This window comes from Gallinula chloropus (genome assembly GCF_964237585.1).
Source record: "Gallinula chloropus genome assembly, chromosome: 8".
Classification (NCBI taxonomy): domain Eukaryota; kingdom Metazoa; phylum Chordata; class Aves; order Gruiformes; family Rallidae; genus Gallinula; species Gallinula chloropus.
The window spans coordinates 19,179,960-19,201,494 of NC_140093.1; the positions used below are offsets into that span (position 1 = coordinate 19,179,960).

The 21,535-nt window shown below is 41.2% G+C and overlaps 1 protein-coding gene across 1 annotated transcript in view; it reads right to left on the reverse strand.

Annotated features, from left to right (window-relative positions):
- The window catches only part of LOC311194588 (uncharacterized protein), a gene marked incomplete at both ends in the record, with an annotated part of 195,044 nt that overhangs the window by 67,831 nt on the left and 105,678 nt on the right, over positions 1-21,535 (reverse strand). The window contains one exon of the mRNA XM_084267733.1: positions 17,262-17,384. Coding sequence (XP_084123859.1) covers positions 17,262-17,384 — 123 coding nt within the window. The remainder of the gene's footprint in view (positions 1-17,261; positions 17,385-21,535) is intronic.

Here is a 21,535-nt window from a genome sequence, read left to right on the forward strand (position 1 = left end):
GCTGTTGATAGATCTGCTTTGGATTTAGATTTCATGGTTTGGGTTGGGTTTTTTAAAATATACTTTTACATTTATTCTGTTTTAGAAAATCTAATAAAAATTAAATGCATGAGGAAATTTTTGAAGACGACTTGGAAAGGCACAACATGGAAAGGCAAAACATCCTGGGCCTAAGGAAATTCATTTATAAAGTTAAATTTTAATACTTCACATGTGCATTTCACTCACCTAAAACAAAGCCCTGGTGCTGACTAGTGTTTAAATTCAGACCACTTGCTAACATGTGCCACTTTTTAATCTTTCTGCTATATTTGCTGTTTTATTGGACTGTATACTTACATACATTTCCTACTGCCTGGAGACATCTGGAATATGCTTTTTTTTAAACAGAAGGTTTGCTTTTTTTAATGTAAACAGTAAACAGAAAATGTTATTCACCTTGGTGAATTCTATACTGTTAAGAAATAGCCTGCTGGAAAACGCCAGGAGGAAATCAAACCCAGGAAACTATTTGTCTTGAGTATCACAGAAATAAAATAAGCAGAAAGGCTCAGAAAAAATAGAACAAGGAAGCAGCTGAACTATATAGTACATCACGTTCTAGTATTTATATCTCAATAAACTCAAATACTGGGCTTCAATATATTAATTTTATAGGCTACAATCAGTTGCAGAATTTCTCTAATATACCAAATACAGTTTTAAGTTAGGATATCAGCGCTTCCAAAGGAGGAAAAAAAGAGTCTGGAGCTTGGAGCTAGCTGTATTTGTTAATTTCCAAGTACATTTAAAGGAGTGAGTTGATTAACAGGGCAGCTCTGCACCCAGCAGCTCTTCTTGCACCAGTGTTACCCCCTGCTGGCACACCCCAAAAGACCTTAAGGCAATCACATCGCTAAAAGGCAATATAATGAGATGAAAAATAAACCCCTCTGAAATACTTGCATATACAAGCTGTACCCAACTCCACCCTGAGACTCCCTGCAGTAACTGGGGGAAAACCAGAGATTAGATCAACGAGCCTGCCACACAACTCCACCTCTGCCTTCCCATGATGCCATGCCAGCGGCAAGTTTGATGACAGAGAATCCCTTCTAGTCTCAGGCTTCCTCCCCAAGATGGGTATTTTAGGGATTTTATGCTGAAAGATTCTTTCACGTAGTACAGATATAATCAAGAAAAACGTGATGTGCAGTCACCTTTCAACATCTCCTGCATCTCAAGGCCAGGAAATAACTTTGCCCCCAGTTACAGAAGAAAAATGCCCTAAATATTTTGTCTGGAGAGCAGTCCGCAAAGGAGACGCTGATCTAAATGCTTGAAGTACACTTCAAAGTTTTACAAGGGGACCTATTTGGGTTTTGATATTTCACTTGCATAGTAGTAAAGGACATGTACACCAGGAAAACAGGGTGGGCTCCAAGAAAGCTAGGGAGGGACATTTTAAAAGGGCAGGTAGTGATAGGACGAGAAGAATGGTTTTAAATTGAAAGGGAGTAGATTTAGATTGACATTAGGAAGAAATTCTTCACTGTGAGAGTGGTTGTGAGACACTGGCACAGGTTCTCCAGGGAGGTGTTGGCTGCTCTTTCCTGGAGGTGTTCAAGGCCAGGTTGGATGGGGCCTTGAGCAGCCTGGTGTGGAGAGAGCTGTCCCTGCTGGTGGCAGGGGGTGGGGCTTGTTGATCTCTTAGATCCCTTCCAACCTAAACTGTTCTCTGACTCTATGAAAAGAACAGCTATGCTGTTACAGGTACAGAAGTATCCGTTTCTTTTTCTGTATGGAAATAGCAATGGAAATATGAAACTATTCCAGAACTATGAAACTATAAAAACATTTAAAATATTCTATAAACATAAAGTCACTCCACTGTACTTCTAGAATATTGAGGGATTATGGAAGATTGTATCTGTTCAACAATAGACTATAATTAAATTTAGATGTTTCCACCACAGATCTAACTGAAACACCTACATGCTCAACTTTCCAGTTACAATTTAGGACGCTTATCTGAATAACCCCAATTTCAAGCCATTTATGGCTTGCTTATCACAAGGCAGACTGTGATGAAAGCAACCACACTCCCACAGAACAGTGAGAGCAATCCGTGGAGTCGAGAGGCAAGATGTGAAATGAGAGCTGTGTGCTGTCCCAGGGCTATCTTGCCAAGGGGATTATGTTGCCAGGTGGATAAAGCAGAGCCAGGATTCAAATACCCTCCCCTCCTCACCTGTGAAAGACTTAAAGAGAAATTCATTTCAGTGGGATTCCCTAGCAGCAGCATCTCTGTCCATATGTAGCACGTAACCCCAGGACATGGAGGGATTGTGTCCCCATTTACCAGCTTTTCACTGGGCACCAGCTGGCAGGAATAACCTCACGGTCTGTCATATAAAGCCAAAAGACAACCCATGCATTTCTAAGATGTATTTTAGCCACTGGGATGTGAAGCTTTTTTAGCTCTTTGTGTTTCTGAGGTCTGCCAAGAGCATCCTGTGAGGTCTAAGCCCGCAGAGACTGGCCAGGCAAGGCTCACCTCTCAGCTGGCTCCATGGAGCCAGTAGCATTTCTGCTGGGTGGTGAACGAGCAGGCTTTCTCCCCTTTAACTGTAAAAATATGCACAGATTGACACCTGTTTGAAGCCAGTTGTTTGCAAGTTGTAGGCAAGAGAAAAAAAAATCCTCTTCACTGTCCAGAACCAGACAGTGTCCATCTCATCATTTGAGGATTATTATTTCATTTTTTTAGGTTTTGGGGTTTTCTTTTTAGTTTTGGCAACATCACTTCACTTTGGTAAGTAAAGAAAACAGAAAGAGAAGCAGAGACCAAATGGTCATGAGCATCACTCACGCAACAAACGCCTGAGATATATGGATTGAGAACATTTCCACCTCGCTGGGAAATGATAGAAGCACCATGTTCTGGGTACGTGATTACCCACAGCGCTTTACTAACAACAAAGTGCACGTAGGGACCCAAACCACCACACCACCATCTGCGGATCTGGCCCAAATGACTTCCACAGAAGCAAAACTACACCCTTTTTACCAAATACTATGTAATGTTGGAATGAATGATGTACACACGTCCTCGTTTCACAGTGACCATAATCCCTCCAGCTCGCTGCAGAAAGGATGCAACCAGCAGAAGAAGGGAAACAAAACCCAACTTGCATCTACCTGGAGAATAGTTTCTGTTGATGGTTTTAAAGTCAAGATAATAATTAAAAAATAATTTTAGTAATAATTTATTAAAAAATCATAACCAGAAGGAGGAAGCACAGTACTTTCTGGAGTTTTATCATAAGATTCTCTCCTCTACCCAAGTTGCTCTGTGGGTTGCTGGTCCCCACACAATATCATGAGGATTAAACTGTCAGTAACAGTGATGATGGAGAAGCGGGAATGGGAAGATGGGATCTTATGTAAAGAACCCCAATGAGAAACCTTAAGTGGCTCTATTTAAAGTCACCGCTAGTGGATAAAAAGTTCAACTCAAATATTTATTCAGAAACAAATGGACAAAAACCTCACCCCCCACCCCAACTTGCTCTCCTAGTCTCTTCAACTGCAGACCTTTTAGTACAGCTGCCACGAGAACCCCCGAATTGTTTGCCATTTAGCACCTTATTTGAAATCAACAGAGACGTACGACAGCACTTTCCCTTCTGCTATTTGGAACGGCACTCTGATTAGTCTCTTGTATAGATTCCAAAGGATGTTTAAGCCTCACATGAGTTATAAAGTGAAAATATCATACAGGCTTTCCCCACTAATTTACATGGTAGATCTTACACATTAATTTAGTATGTTTCTAAAGGAAATAATTTATATACTTGAGAAGGAAGGAGAACAAGGTTGGTTCTCCGCCATTTATAGGCTGATCCCAAAAGTTAGAAATTATTTTATAAAAGTGAAACAAGATAAGGTCAGCTATTGCTGTAAGGAGATACATTTGCCACAGATTTGACTCACAGCTTCCTTTAAATCAGTCTCCCCAAGTCTTGAGTTTCAAAAATGCCTTTAACTTGATAGCCAGTGCAAACCCACTGACAAATATCCCACTATTAAGCATGACATAATTCGTTCTTGCCGCAGAAGCTTTAACAAGGGTCTCTCTCCTGCTTTACTAACACTAACGCATTTTTCAGGGGTTGAAAGTTTGATTGGCAGTGTTTTGAAATTCCTGTTGCTAGAAAAATATTTATCCATTTTTATTTCCCCACAATAAAGGAAGTCTGACATAAGCATTGACTCTAGGAAGAAAAATGCAAGTCTAAAGCCTGGTCTAAAAAACAAAGCCTAAAATTCAACAAGAAAAATCAGAATCTCTGTTCACATTAATAAGAATTGTATTCATGTTTCTGTGAACTAAACTGAGCAGCAAAGAGGTAAAGGGCAGTTTTTGCTAGCTGCGAGATTTTAAATTGCAAAACCCCAAGTCTAGGGCTTTTTTATGCCTCACAAAGAAAACATAAATATGCTGCAAGCTCTTTTGAGTGGTCTACTCGAACCTGATGTTAAAACACCTTCGTGAAACAGCTTTCAGCATAGATGAATGTGCTCCTGCAGAGCCAGCTGGGTCATTTTGAACTGTTAGCGCTCCTAGGCTTTTATTTTTGCTCCTCAGCTATTTGTTTCTGCCCTTTCCTGGCCCCTCCGATGGAATATATGAGCATCCATTGTCTGCTCCCATTCAAAGTCAGCCAGGTTAGCTCCAATTGCTGCTGAAGCTTACTTGAATTTCAGTAAGTCACAGGTGTCTGAGGCAAGCCTGCTACAACAAAATTAATTAATAGAATAGATTCAGCAAACCACACTGAAAGGAGCATGTCACGTCTGATAAGAGAGTGGTTAAAAGGCATGGTTAAGAGATTCCTTACCCAATTTAGTCCCTGGGAACAGACAATGAAAGAGGACCCTTGTTAGAGCAGTCAGTTTTCTACTACGTTTCTTCTTTGCCCAGGATTAAGGACAAAGCAGCTTTAACCAGCACCTATTTCAGCAAGGCTGCCCAATTAGCCATGCACAGAACAGCCCTTCTGAGTCAGCTGGTTATTTACCTTCCCCTGAAAAGCCATAGCATTAAAAATACCCAAAGCTGTTTTTTGCCTGTATGTGTGTGTACTGCCTTCGCTGTCTGTCTGACACCTCCCTTTAGACCTCCTCAGCGATCCAATCACACCGTAGATAGGAATCTTCTTCCCCGTAGTTGGTACCTTACCCTCGATTTCAGGTATTTTCCAAGTAGCTACAATGACTTCTACCTGGGTCTAAGTGGTGTTTCCCCTCTCTCACCCTCGGTTTATCTGTCTTTATACTGAGAACACCAAAGGAGAGGGACTGCAGCACTGAAAACGCTGAACAGAGAGTCATCCACGGGACTGTGTTAGGTAATACATGTTTATGCCCAGGTCTGTAGGGAGATGCATTTCCCAATGACTGTTTTCAAGGAGGGAAGAGGACAGAGGCACCTCTGAGGCATGTCTTTGTGGGGAGGCACATGGATGTTGAGGTTTAACCAGGCATGCAGCTAAAGCAACCACCTAGCTATGTTGTGTTCATACTGGGGGAGAGAATCGAAAAGAAAAAGGTACAAATTTTGGGTTGAGATAAAGACAGTTCAGTAGAACAAAAGAGGGTGACGATGATGATAAAAAAAAGAATATAAAAAGCAAGTTGTGCACAGCACAATCACTCACCACCCAGAACCAATGCTGAGCTAGTTCCTCCCAGCCAACCCCAAGGTGTATACAGAGCATGATATCCCATGCTATAGAACATCCCTTGGGCCAGTTGTCCTGGCAGTGTCCTCTCCCAGCTTCCCAGGTGTCCCCCACCCTCTCATTGGCCCTCTAACCCAGACACAACCAGGACACCGGAGCAGGAAAGGCAGAGAGCTGCTTCCAGCACACATGTCCTACAACCAGCTTTTGGGGAGAAGACTTCGATAAGCACTGAAAGGGACAATCCACACAGTGAAGTCTAAAGACCCGTATTTAACTTCCTGATTTGTCATTGGCCTTGTTGGAGAATAAGTAGATGAAAAAATTGCGGTGAGATGTCACGCAACTCTGCTAGAGGGGGCCACAGATGATTTCGAAGAATAGCATTGACTTGCCAAAGATCCTGGTACTTTCAATTCATGGTGGGGTTGGGGGAAGAATTTTATGAGGAAAAAAGATGCTTTAAGACACTTTAAAGATATATGTATGCATATATAGAGAGATCATTTTCACACACAGACTGGCACAATGCAACCATTCAAAGCACCAACTTGATCCTCACCAACGGTTGGGTCCCACAATCACAGCTCATTCCTCAGACGTCCCTCAAGAGCAGATCTCCTGGACAGAGAGATTTGAAAACACAATAACGGTCCGTATCTGTACAGCCGGTTTCTGCTTCCTTTCAATGCCTGACGTGCCAATCTCTCCTGAGATATTTAACAGTGGTTTAGCTCAATAAACAGACAAGAGCCCCTCATCCACGACTCTATATGCAAACCATATGCTGCAGCTGAAAACTCTGAAGATTATAATTAGAACTGTCCATTCAATTTAAACAAGGTCAGGAATGAAAACTATTTCAAATTCAATAAACAGGCCATTTGAAAGTGTAGATGCTGTGGAGGACAAGCTTAACAACTTAATTGACAGGTAAAGCTTCATTTCTAATCCTCATTTTGATATCGTCTGTAGCCTCAGGAGTCAAAACACATCACTGCTCAGTCCTCAAAATATGCAGAGAAAATGAAAATGTCAGTTGAATGAAAAAAAGGAGAAGCATCTGTTTGATAGCTGTGTAAGCCTGTGATATGTAAACTGCTTTGGAGTCAAGCAGCCCTAATTAGAGTTTCAAGGCATTCTTCATTAAATATATACACATGCATATACATATATATATGAGTTTTAACCAATTATTTGTGCCAGATAATTTGCAAGAATTAAGTAAGGAACATGGTCATTTCATGGACCAACCCCCGACAACACCACGACCTTTTCCCACAGCCATGCAGAAATGCTTTTTCCCATTTTTCACAAAGCAGATCCACACATTTTTGTCTGCTCAAACAAAAAAAGAAGGATCCGTTTCTGAATCTCGGAGTAGCACAGAGCACGTCAGCAAAGTAAAACTGAAAAGGAAGACTGATGGAGTTACCAGCCCCCGCGGTGGGGTTATACCAATAGATATTTAGGCAACATGGTGACACCCACACAGATGGACTCTCAGTGGAAAACTGGTGCCAGGATAAGGGGATGACCACATGAAATGACAGGGAGTACAAGCTGAACAACAACAATCCCAGTTAAACACCAAGCTTCAGATCTTTAAGAGCATTTATATACTGAAGCAAACAGCCTCATTAATTTTACTGCTTCCTGCAGGAAAGGTGTAAGCAGCAAAGCTGGAAAAGGATGTTTTGCCTGTGCACTGCAGCCACGGGAGCAGAAACACAGTAATCAAAGTTTTCTGTAATTTCTGCTTAAGAAAGAGGCTTTGAGACCACTACCATCAGGAGCTTCACCATAACACTCATGCCAGTTCTTCTGACACAGGGTGTAACAACAGAAGGAAAGTTCATTTTTGGGGGCTATCAATTTTTAAACACAATTCCTTGGCACAATTCAGTTAGGCCATGCTGGGAGGCAGGAGGGGTGCCAAAGGAGGGCAGCATCTCTACAAGGAGATGCACTTAATAAGCGACAGCATGATACAGCCCAAACTCCTTGCACAGCTTCAAATCTGAGACGTACCAAGGAGGTTTATATGCTGGGCCATCAGCATCTTCTCTCAGCAGGATATGACAGTTTGAAAAAACTGTTATGGAATAAAAGGAGAGAAATAACTGATCTGATGAGAACATCTGGTTTTTGTTAGCAGCAATATTAATGCCCACTTGCTGAGCTCAGTGCCTTTTCTACAGCAGGACACACAGAGAAATGTCTTTTCCACGCACCGTAGTTAAAATATGCAAGAGCAAATGATAATCATGTAAATACCTTCATAATCTGATGTTTCCAGTTTCCAGTACGTACGATCTGCTAGTCAGAAACATGAACATTACTTGTGACAAGTGTCCTACTTGGGCTGGTAAAAAGCTGTAAGATGTCACATGGATAGACTTGTCTCTCAAACTGACTGGAACATAAGCCCACCTTGGTATTAATTGGTTTGGGAGGGGCAATCACCAGTCAGAACTGTGTCATTCCACATGTGACACACTTGCAGTGCTCTCAGTGCTCCTGCACAGACAAGACTCTGCGGGACAAGGAAAACAGTGAGGAAAAACAATCCCATCATTCAGCCACCAAGCTTCATCTCCCTGCTGATCTCACCTACACGAGATCACAGCACAACCAACCCACTCCATTTCTGTAAAACTGGCTTGCTGACATTGCTGGTGTCTCACCATGAGGTCACATGGCGTTTCCTCAAGAGGCCTCCACAAGCGCCAATCCCCAGCTGGAGATATCACAACTCCAGGCTGATCAGCAATACAATTTTCTTGCTCTGCTTCTTTATGGCATATTAGTCACAACACTGCAGAGATTCATCTGTGAAAAGGCAGAAGTGACATTGGCCTGTTCCATACCTGTCCACACCAACTTCCAGAGATGGATCCTAATGAATAACATCGCCAAGCACAGAAGATTCTCTTTCTTCCCCGCTCCCTCTTACTGAAATTAAAAATTACGTCAAGCTAATCACTTGATGTCTCCATCTTTATTACTTGCTTTTGAACTCCTTGTCTGACAGTGACTCTCTGTTGCGACAGCAACTATTAAGGTTCTCAGGTGGGTCTTTCAAAGATCCAGCATGCAACAACAGCAGGTTTATTTCAAGTTTGTCTTCTAATAAATCCCAGTTAAAGCCCTCAGGTACTCACGTAATTGAAGTTTGAGTAATCCAATATGATGTTGATCAAGCTACTGATCTTTTAATAACGAACTGTAGCCCTCCCAGCAGTTGCTATCTTGCTGACAGTCATGTCTGGATCGCTTCCTTTGGGCCAACGCTTTGAACAGAGAAGCTCACAGATTTCTGTTTGGTTTAGATTTTATCACAAATTGTTTTAGAGCTTTTTAAGGATGTATCAGATGGCTCATAAAATCCACCAGCGTTTCAATAAAGAAAGGGGTTTCTGTTAGCTGTCTCAGTAAAGACTAGCATTAAATGCTTCTGAAGAGGAACATAACCACCTCTCTGGAGTTGTACTTCTTTCTTCCTACCTCTGTATCTGCCCTTGTTTACTCAGCCCATAGGCAAAGCTACAGAAAAAGCAGTAGTTACCCTGCACAATGCTCTCCTCTGAAAGGCAAATGTACACATTTCTTCTTTCACAATTTCCATTTAAAGTATGAATTGAAGGTTTCTAAGCCTTGCCTCTACACAAGAGTAATTCAGTTGCAATTTACATTTTCGATGCGCTCAAAATGAAACACCACGATGACTCATGTGCTGTTTATAAGATGCTTATATTTGCTGGTAAATACCTTGCCACAAACAAGCTATAATTTAAGTATTCAAAAGTCTTGCTTCTGCATAAAATTACTACTAACCATAATTTTGGAGACCATGACCAGAGCTTCAATTTCAGGCTTGCAAAGCTCTTCCTACACAATGATTCTTAAAAGTACGGCTGTATTTTCTTCTCTGACAACAGCAATCATTGTATCTCTGTAATTGCAGAAAAGATTACCTAGCTTTTAATTCACATTAGTCAGCTGCAACAATACGATGCTTCTTTCCTTTCCTTTAAAATAAACTAATTATTGTCAATCAGCCCAGTGGAATGTTAACATTCTCCATAACCTGCCTTTCAGAGGTAGTCATAAATGCTAGAAACTAGCTAATATAAACTAATCAGAGCCCTAGAAACATCTCAAAACATATTTGTACTGAACTCTATCATTTTTGTCAGGTTATTTCTAAATATTATATTTTTCCTGGACAATAATAGTCCTTTCGCATAGTTATCTAGTAATGTTTGTCTGACTATTCAAAGCTCTTGCATTAATTAAGCCCCATTAAAACCCTCAGTGGTGTAGCAAATACTATAATATTTCCCAACATTCAATGTTTTCATTGTCAAGAGCTGACCGATACAAGCTTTACACGTCGAGCAGTAGGGACAAAACATACTTTTCAGGGTGGTACGTTTGGTCCTGCCCAGCTTTCCACCCAAGCTGCCAAGACCCAGCATCACACACAACCTGGGAAGATGATGACTGTCGTTCTCCTTGCTCTTTACACAACCTGTCTTTCTCCTTGCTCTTTACACAACCTCTCCTTTCCAAAGATAATACCAAGTTATGGTTCTCAGCATCTCCTTCCAGCTGGTAGAGCCCATGGGAGGCTTTTCAGCTCCCAGAGGAAGACATGGGAGCTGGAAGCCTTGAGAAAGCAGTCCATGTGCTGAGTCTATAATCAGCAGTGACGCACAGTGAGCTTTCAAGCGCCATATGGACCAGGACAGCAGACGCCGTAGAGATGGGCCTCTTCATTTGTTGCTACCTGGGAGGCCTGGGGCATCTAGAAACCTTTTTTCCCTTTCAGTTCACGTCAGATCAGCGATCAATAATTCATCTGATAACTGAAATGCAGACCAGGGTGCCAGTTTTCTGTGGTTTATGAATAATACCATACTTTTTAAGAATCACACTGCTTTGGAAAACAGCAGATTATGTGCAGCAGGGAACATACGACACCTCGCAAGGCTGTGCTACACCCAACCCTGTGCAATCCTTATGTAACCTAAACATTAAGCCAGTTGTGGGGTTTGTTTATGCAAAAAGGCTGCTATTGAAACATTGAATTAAACAGTCAAAGGGGAAAGTCTATATAAAAAAACACATTCATGAGATAAGGAGATTATTGTTTTCCTTTGTGGAAAAAAAAAGATTTACGAAGAATATCTTGAAATAATCACTGAATTCTTGAAATAGAAGTGGTCCCAGCCTGTCCAGAGAGCCCAGGCTGCAAACACAGATAGGACACCTTCAGCTGTTGCTTCAGAGTGCCGGATTGGGATATTGCTATCGACACTGGGCACTACCCAACTGGTCTGCATAGAACTTCTGCTTAAAACGTGACTGAAAACGGGCTGCGCCTGTCCTCAGTGACAGTCAACAAACTCGGCATCCAGATCAACCTGCTCACTCTTCCGTGGCGATACTCCCTTTGGAGGAAGCTGTCACAACTGTTGGTTCATCTACCCTGAGGGCTCTCAGATGTGAGAAATAACATGGTTTAGCTCACGGCCGTCTTTGTTCAGCCTGTGAGCACGGAGACTTCAGCGACAGTCAAACATGAATCAAAAAATATTTAAACAAGTACAATTCAAATTCAAAATTAAATCAACTATCAGAGCATCAGATGCTTTTGTCAGCTAAGCTTGCCACATAAGTGCTCAAAGAATAGGTTGAAAATGTCTGTTTCTGGTCCAAGTGATGTGCCTGGACTGAAAAGAAACAGGTCAGACCTAAAATTACTCTGATTTTGCAGAGTGGAGTATATGAGACATTTTAACAAGGTTGAGAAGGTTTGCATGCCCCCAGTGTGAAACTGAATTGAAATGAAAACAGGGAATTTTCAAAAGACTATAAATAAATTCCCAATAAGGTTTGCAAATATAGCCATGGAAGGCTTAGGAAAGTTTCTACCCAGACCTTCTCTGCAGCCACACACGGAAATCATGCTGTTCTCCTGTTGAAATTCAATAGTCTCCAGAAAGCCACGGAAGTCTGACTGCATACTGCTAAATAGCATTTAAAATGCACAATTAATCCTTAATCTTAGTTAATGTTTTCCCTTTTATAAGAGTAAAAGAACCCTTGATTTTTATTGACTGGGACCTGAAATTAAAAGCAGTAATTATGCTTTTTATTTGTGACTAACGATACTAATTTGACAGTTAGGAGCAACCATAAATAAACAATATTTAAATGTAAAACCAGGTATTGCTGCTTGTTAAATGCACTTCAAATGATCAAATGTCTACCAGTATTATGGATGTACAAACTAACAGAGATGAAAATGTTTATTCCCTGGCCTCTGACAGAGTGCTTCATGGATTTGTTTTATATTTGGAAACACAAATAGTAGGAGTTTTCTGACTCAGCTACAAGAACCCGTGTTGGAGTCTCACCATACCTGAGACCACCTAACAACAGGGTTGAAAATACCAGAAATTAGGTTTTGTCCTCTTTTCTCTCACAATTCTTTTTCTTTTGCTCTTCCTTTTCCTGTAAAAAATCCCAGTACATTCAAATATCTTAGTTACTGAGACTGTTCACCCAGGGTCTGTTCTGGTCACACAGTGGAGTTGTCCATTCCCCTAATTCTCCAGGTGGACATTATGTAGGCAGAGTAATTCCATGACAAATAATTAAATAATTGTTATACAATTCCTGCAGCTGGTTTTACTTCTGTATCTCATGACAAAGATCTGAAATAGAGAAAGATGAAGGCAGCTGGGTGGCTTCATCTCACCTAGGACTGCCTTCACTCCACCGTTCCAAGATTTGAGTTCATGTGGAATGGTACCTGTTGCACCTGTAAGCAGAACTGGCATATTTTCCTTTTTGTCAAATATAAATGATTTTCCTTATTCTCCTTCAATTGAAGCCCTCCTGAATACAACTCTGTGTGGTGGCATGCCATAGCGTTACCAGTCAAATGCAATTTTCCGAGATGGAAAAGCATTTTGAATCCATCCAATCAACTAATTTATCTTCTTTTATTAAAAAATTAAATGCATCTTAAAAAACTAGACAAAAAACTTCCTCGACTTTTCCCTAGAGGTCTGTAGTATTAGGTCCTTCAGGTTTTTAACAGGATGTAGCAGATGCACGGTGCATTGATTGGTTGGGCAAAGAAAACAGTCCAAATGCAGAATCAGCTTGTCCATGGCTCTTTGGCAAAACTCCCCAGAATTTGATAAGAATAAGTTAAGACTGACACCTGAAGCCTTGCAGCCTAAATAAATGCTGAGGTCATTTTAATATACATTTTCTTTCTCTGGGATAAATCCCTTAGCATTCCTTTTAGTACAGCTATTCACTCCTCTGAGGCAACAGCGTTTGAGAGTTCCCCTCTGACCTGGGAAAACCTAAATCCCCTCTGACTGCTGAATCAGTGACACCAGTGACTATTACATTACCAGGGAAAACAGCGGTGGCCTTGCAAAGTCACACACTGGCTCTAGAGCCAGCCGCTCTCAAAGTCCCTCTGGCAAAGGTCAGGAGACAAGCCAGGGCTCCAAGGTTTGATGGAAACCCCTGGGAATGGGGTTGCCATGATTCCAGTATTACTCTAATCAGTAAAATAAAAGCTTCTTTTCATCAACAGCTAATTACAGGACTTCATTCGCCTCTAACTTCCTTCACTTGCCTTGACAGACTGAGAGCACAATAATACAAATAAGAAAGGACAGTTTACCAGAGAAGGTTAACATAAGGTCATGACTTTTTTTATTGGACCTCTGGAGCTTATTCATGTGTGAAAACACACTTTGGTGGCTGTAGCTTCAGCGTCTCTTACAGATCTCAACTTGTGCCAGTAATTGTGCTTTAAAATGGTGTTTATGTTCAGAAAATATCATTTCTGCTTTTTGTGATGTTCAAAGTAGGTTTGTCATTGACATAAGTTGCCTGTGGTACCTCTGCTTAACAAGTAAAAAGGTACTACGTGCACACATCCCCATGTTTCCTCTCCCTTACTCAGATGAAATTACAATTTTCTGAGCAAGTTGACCCAGGGACACAAACCAGTCTGCCCCATAAACACTGAATGCCAGTACGGATGTGCAGGGCACAGAATCAGGCCAGTCATATACTAATAAATGTCAAATGTGAATTTGCTGTGCTATTTGTGCAGTGATTTACATCCAAATCCTTTTCCATCATTAATTTCCATCAGACACATGAAGAGTGAGAGGTAAGCATGAGCTTTATGTCAGAATCTGTAATGTCTACATGACTATCTGCCAGAAAACATTTCTCTGTCAAATAACAGAACTGAAGCTCTGTCCATGAACACTGAGGAGTAAAATCTGCAGTACAACATGGAGATAATTACTTGTGAAAGGCTAATCAGTTCACTGCTCTGCCTGGCATTCCAATGCAGATGCACATGCCTTCACTGTACTACAGCTTACCTCTTGATGGAAGTAGTCCTCGCTGAAGTAACTAAATCCAAATGATATCTCCTGCTATAAGAGCCTTCAGTTAGTTAGAAAAGACCCTTTATAGGCCTTGGAGAGGGCACCGACCATCCACAGCGTGGGGCAACCTAGGCTGTACTCCTCCATCCCCTTCCCCAGCTGAAGAACCACTCAAGAAAGGGAAAGTCGAGTCCATGCTCTTCGCCATAATGAAGTTTAAGTTTCTCTTGCCTATTTTATGCTGTTGTCTTCTTCATATTCATTATGCCTCATGTAATGCAGACACCTTGACACCCTACGAGACAGAGATGCTGAGCATCCTCAGCTCTTTCTAACTGTGAAATTAGGCCCTTGGGTCTCCTAAAATTGCTCAACACCCCCCCCCCCCCCCCCAGCTACTATTGATCAAATCAGCAGTATACTTCATTATGTTGTTGGATTAGTGAATTTTTATCCACTTTCTCTTCTTTAGTATTAAACAGCTACAAATGGCTAAAACCATATTTATTTCTTTTTAAATACAGTTCTTCCCTGACAACATCTTTCCTTTTCATCAGAAGGATGCTCTGTTTTGTTTCTGAACAACAGGATCAATCTTCACACTGATAATGACTCACTGAATAAAATCTCTACGATTTCCACAGCTCTTTTCTAACGATACGCTGTATTTTTACCTTGGCTCATAAAAAAAACCCAAACAACCCTGCACACCGATTGATCATGTCAGTCACCAGTGAAATAAAATCAACCATGAGACGCATAATGGGAGCAGAACAATAGAACACATCTATTTAATGCTCGAGTTTAGACTAAGGGGTAACATAAAGCACAAGGATGCTATAAAAAAAGAATGTAACTACCCAGAACAACCATGAGCCTTATTCCTCCAAAAACGCTGGATGAAAACCTGTTTTACTCTTGTCTACAAAATGACCCCTTTGAGCTGCATCAATAAAGCACCAATTCAGTGTCACATCTTGAAAGACCAGCACCTTCCAGCAACACACAGTTTTGTCTGGAAGCTCTCTTTCCATATGTAGGAACGAACCTACTTATACTGTAACAACTGATGGCTAGAATTTGACTGAAGCTGTCTTGCCAGTCAATGTAGCTATATAGAATCATAGAATGGGTAAGATTGGAAGGGACTTTAAAGCCCATATAGTCCCATCCCCCTGCAGTGAGCAGGGACATCTTCACTACATCAGGTTGCTCAGAGCCCCATCTAGCCTGACCTGATGGGGCCTCCACCACCTCTCTGGGCAACCTGTGCCAGTGATCCACCACCCTCATATTGAAGAATTTTTTACTATTGTCCAACGTAAATCTCCCCTTTTCTAGCTTAAAACCATTACCCCTGTTGTCTTTAGTGTCACCGCTATGTTCACGTTGTTCTATGACTCAAGAGCTTCCACTTATGGTACACTTCCTTGTTTGCCTGCAGATTTCAAAATGCAGCTTCAAAATGGCCAACAATGCAATGCTCCTATAACTGTTTAGATAAAGTGTAGTAAAGATTCAAATACGCTCTGTTTGAGGTTTTAAGGATAACCAACATACTAGACTTCGAAGCATATTTTAAGAACAGCAGATCTGTGCAGAAGGAACACTAACTTATTAACACAACACTAATTTAACTGACTTATTAATACAAAACTATTTTAATGGAAGTGGGACCCCAGCACGCTAAGCAATTTGGGATTACAATCAGACCTGAAAGCAGTACATGGTCATCAACATACTGAGCTATGCACTGGTTCACGGGCTCATTACCAAGTAGTCCCCAAAAGGGGATGGAGAAGCCTAAGGTGAAATAGCAGGAATCTGTGAATCATGCATAGGATTTCTGCCTCGAGCTCTCAAAAGGCCAACAGGAAAGCTTGGAGGACCATAATGAAAAACTTCAATCAAACCAAAATAACCATCTACAGCTTATTTACACTGTCAAGCTGGATATCAAATGATAGCTTGCTGTGGAAAATAATTCTACAATCTTCTAGTGAAAATGGGAGCGCAGCCAAAAAATTATAAAGTAGGATTAAGAATATGACCACAGCTAAGAATTATTTTTTCTTTTTTTGTGGAGCTGAAGGAAAACAGTAAAATGAAATCCTGGAAGAAAGGAATTTATGAGACACTATACAACAGGAAAAGCCAGAGAAGATGGTTTCCTCTGAAAAGATGGTAATACCTACCTAGCACCTTTCATCTTGAGATAATCAGAAAGCATCAATGATATACTTACTGCAACAATGAAATGCAATCGAGGGTGCAATCCAGGCACACAGCCAGCAGACACAAGATCATATGTCAGCAAACACTCATTACTTAAGAGGAGAGTTCAAAAAGGAACAGCTCTGACCTGTAATACAGTACACCTTGGCCACTTTACACCTGATCTCCTCTACCTTTTGCATCTGACGATGCAAAAACACGTAGCGACTGTAGGTCAGCACATCAGAGGGGCTTGTTTACTTACACCCACTCTGTGTCTACCAGTGCATCTTTAAGAAGTCTAGCTATTATTCATTATGTGTTCTAGCATAAGCTTTCATGATGTTTTGCTTCCACACAAAGTCAAGCTTTTTGCATAAGAACAAATTTTACCCCATACTGCACTAACCAGACTTACATTTCCCTTAGGAAGACGACAAATGGGTTTACGTAGCATGTGGCTTTAAATCCTTTTTTATTCGGTTAATCTCTAGCTGTGGAATTGTGATTGAAATGCAAAAATGTATGTGTATCCTCTGATAAGAACCATTTTGTTTTAGAGACAGTTGAAATGTTATCAAGCATGCACACTTTCTCCAGGTTTTTAAATTGGTGATGGAAATTCCATAATCAGAACACGACACAGTCAATCCAGGTTAAGTGATAACATTTTTTTTTTTCAAAAAAAGAAAACACCCCCAACCCTTTGAAGTATTCTTACAGTTACATCTTCATAATCCAGACATGAGAAGATCTGCACCCTTGAAAACTCTGAGTATACGCTTTTCAGCTGGCTGCAGATAAAAGCTAGCATTTCCTCTTCCTTTCCAGTGTCTTTTCTGATTTCTTAATAACAGGTAGACACAGTGCAAAGCATTACCTCTGCATGATTTTCCATCTTCCTCCAGTTTCTGGCCAGCTGGACATTTACAATGGTAGCTGCCAATGGTGTTACAGCACTGGTTGTGACAGCCACCGTTCTCAGCGGAGCACTCATTTACATCTGTTGGAAGAAAGCACACAGCAGTTGGTAAAGAGTGGGAATTGACCATGTTACCTGGTTATTTGAGGGCAATCGTGTAGGATTCCGATGTGACAGGGGGAAAGTTGCTGAGATGCAGAGCCAAGGACCCTGAAGGCAACCACAGGAGCAGTGAATTCCACCTATGTTGATGGGACTCACCCAAGCTCAACCAAGAGGTGCAACTGTGGGATTGTTCTGCCACTTGTATGTAAGGTGAGCTTTAGACCCCACCCACCTCCAGGCTATACCCAACTCGCCTACTTCCCACTTCTCTGCAACAAGATCAGGAATGATCTTTATACCATCATTTCCACCATCTCGTTTATGCATTATGTTGCTTCCAGCACTCACAGCAGAAATTAAAAACCTCTGAAAGATAGTGGCATTTTGAATCAATGAAGGTCCTTCTTTCCTCTATGCACTAGTGCACTAGTATCTATACACCTTCCTTACTCACCTGATCAGGTTCGTGTTTGCCTGTATGTAAAACCAGAACTTTACACATCATAAAGGAAGAAAATTAAAGAACCCTGGGCAACCTTGTCTAGATCATGCCTGGAGGTTGGTGGCCCTGGCCGTGGCAGGGGGTTGGAACTCTCTGATCCTTGGGGTCCCTTCCAACACAGACCAGTCTGTGATTCTATGAACTGCACAAATAAGGAAACAGGTTGGCCAGTGGCAGAGAAAAATCAGTAGTGAAGACATTTGGGTTATAACCTGTGTACTTATGTAAGAATTTCTGAAGAAATGTCATTTAAATCATCAGGGCAGCACTACTGCTCTGTTGAGCAGAACCAGAAACAACAGATGGCATGGGAGTATTTCCAAACTAGAAAATTTGTCAAATGGGACAGTAAATGTAACAAAAGCAGCAGGTATTTGCTGCGCTGATACAAGATACTCAGGACCACACACTTCTGCAACGCTGTCTCACTTGCTTTGCTGTCTCTTAGGTGTTAATGCCAGGCGGGCAGGGAATTCACCAGCGCAGGGGCAGGCAGGGACAGCCACAAACCCGCTAATGAATAACAGCACGTGGGTGTCTCCCAGTTTTTGGCAAACAAATTGCTCTGCCTTGGTGGCAGAGCAGAGCATGTAGGCAAGGACAAAACCAGGGCTAAGGGGACTCAGGGGACAGGTCTCACATCTGCAAGGTCTTTGGCACTGGTAGAGATCACACACTGCACTCAGGCTAAGGAGCGAGAGGAGGAAGATGAAGCAACAGAAGATAAGCATCGTGGCGACTGTGAAAAGCTCAGGCAGTTGCCTCACGCTAGCGGCACGGCGCGTCTCTAACGGGAAACACAGCTCTTTATAAAAAACTTCTAATTAGACTCTGCTCAAAGGAAATACAAAGCACCACAAAGACAAATCAAAACCCGAATTGCACATTAATGCAAGAGAGCAGAGAGCCTTTCAACTGCAATCCTCAGCTGTTAAAGACTAAGATTTACCAAGGTTTGTTAGTTCTTTGATGAGCTTGAGCTTAACTTTACTAGCTCGTTTCTGATCCTGGCTGAAAAACACAGGTTAAAAGAAATTTTTGAGGAGGTTTCAGACTGTTAAAAAGCTGAAAGAACCGTATCGTGGAACGTTTACTAAAGTGCAGCAAAACCAACTCACTAAAACCATCTCATTTCTCTACTGTTCTAAATCCAGTCTAATGACTGACACAACAAAACTTCCTTTGTCCTCAGTGATCCCAAAAAGCTGGCAAGCTGTATTAAAAAAAATAGTTCAGTTATCTCAGAGCTGCACAACAAACCAATTCCTAACTCGTGTGAAGTCAGCAAGGCTCTTCTCAATTTCATGGGAACACAATTTAGACAGAAACTTTTCCAAAGAGAAAAACACACACACCCCCCACCACCACCCCAACCCCACGCTCCAAAATGCAAAAACAAATCATACCAAAATAAGATGTTCGTCTGTTCATTTCTCTTCAGCAAGAGACAGAGAGAACATATGACAAGCGACAGATTTTAGACATATTCCTCAAAGCACTGGAAGAAAACGCGCTAGTGCTGAGCGCCGTGCAGAAGATCCACAAAATAGGCATGTTCCAAGTGATTTACTTCCTCTAACTAGCAGACATCTTGATGTGCCTTGTGGTAATAAACAGTAATGAGCCACATAATAACCCTGCTCCACAGCTTCAGCTTCTATTTATACTAACAGTATTGAAAACTAATAAAATCTCTTGCTCTTTTTATTTTTTTTAAAAACCAAAATAACAGGAAGAACTTCTTTATTCTTTGTCACTGGGTATAGCACCTACAATGCTAGATGACCACCCAGCATTAAATATTGACTAAATGATGAGGTCTACCATACAGGGCCAAATTTATTAACACCAGTGTCTGTATTCTGAACCAAAATACTGGGGGAAAACCTTTCTAGCTGAGGAGCTCATTGTTACCCTCTTGATTTCACTAGGGTATAATACATTTGGAAGCGTCCAGCACTACTGCATACTAATATATAGAACGTTTTTCCTTTTCATTGCAGCTCGTTGCCATTTGCAAACAGAAATCTTTTCCTTTCTTGTTCAGCATAAAACCCTGCAATCTACCCATGAGTTTTGCCCCTTCCCTCCACCCCAAAACATACCAGTGGTATATGAAAGATAACCTCATCAGCTTCTTCCAACTCTGTCATCCAGGGTTTCCTTGTCTCTGCCTTACTACTTGTTTTCATCCTTTGCTGAAACATTTCCATCCCTTTGTTGCTTCTTACACCAGCAATTCACTGCTTTTTCTGTTATATCCAGAAACCCTGACTTTCCAACCACCTAGCTGTAAAACCAAATACTGCATTCAAAGCTAACAAGAAATTAAATTACTGTTTGTTTTAAGGCAACAAAATAAGTTTGTGGGGGTTTTTTTACAGCTTTATCCCTATTCCATGGCACTCCCATTTGAAGGCATACCCTCAACTAGGTATAAACTCTACTAGTTTTAACCTTACTGTTATGAAAGCTTGCTCCCTGAGCATCTGCATCCTTCGCTGTCCTACCTCCTGTACAAGACCTTCACCACTGCCTGCAAGCTGCCAAGCAGTTTTATACAACCCAGTAATAAAGGCCAGAAGTTACCTTGGCCCAAGAAACAGGAAGAAAAAGAAGATCTGAAGGTGAAGGAATGAAGGCAGTGTTTTACATTTGTAAAACAACGGGTTGTACAGCTCTCATAAGCCGCAAACAGCTGTTTGGTATTCCTAAAACACAGGGTAGTCAGAATTTTAAAATTTGATTACAGCTTTGCCACTATAAAAAAAGGAGGAGAAAACCCAACAAAAACATTTCTGTCAAATGATAAATTTCTGTGCACTTTCCATATTCAGTGGCACTCAAGGCTGCAAATAGATTTGCCTTTGGAACAGCAGGAAAAATGATGGAAAATTTCTGACGTGTAACAAGCCTGCCAGGTTAGGTCTGACAAGAGTTCAATGTTATCAAGGCTATCAATCCTTCTGTAATGACATGTTGTAGACACTTCAGAAAAAAACCTAACCCAACAAACCACAATGTTTGCTACTGCAATGCTTCACATTTATTTAGAGAGCCAATGTTGCACCACAAACCCTCATCCATGGGACATACTCTGTGCGAGCTTTCAATTCTGCCCTGTGAAGTCTTAAGGATAAAAAAACCCCACTTGAAAAACCCTTTGTCTAGATTAACTTGATATTAACTTTATATATGATCTGTCCAACATACATGTGGGAAAGAAACCCACTCCATATTTTAAATCTGTAAGTATTCCCAAAGGTGGATTGTCGACATGTGCCCATGTCCATCCCACGTTCCCAGTTTATGCAGTATTATAGAAGGGTGCTACGTGACAAATCTTTCTTTCTTTCTTTCCTCTAAAAATCTCATCAAATATTCAGTATGTAGGGGAGTTTGCCTGGTTTTCATTAAATGGATCACCTTTGCCCAATTAAATATGCCTAGGAGCTATGTGCTAAATGGAGAAGGAATCATTCCCATCCCTTCTGTACTGTTTAAGCTCCTCAACCTGTCTGAAAACATCACACCATGGAGCACATCAGACACAGCTCCAGCTCCAGGAAAAACAACCTTTCACCAAGTTTTTATGCAATTCTAGGTGATTACAGATTGCCTACAA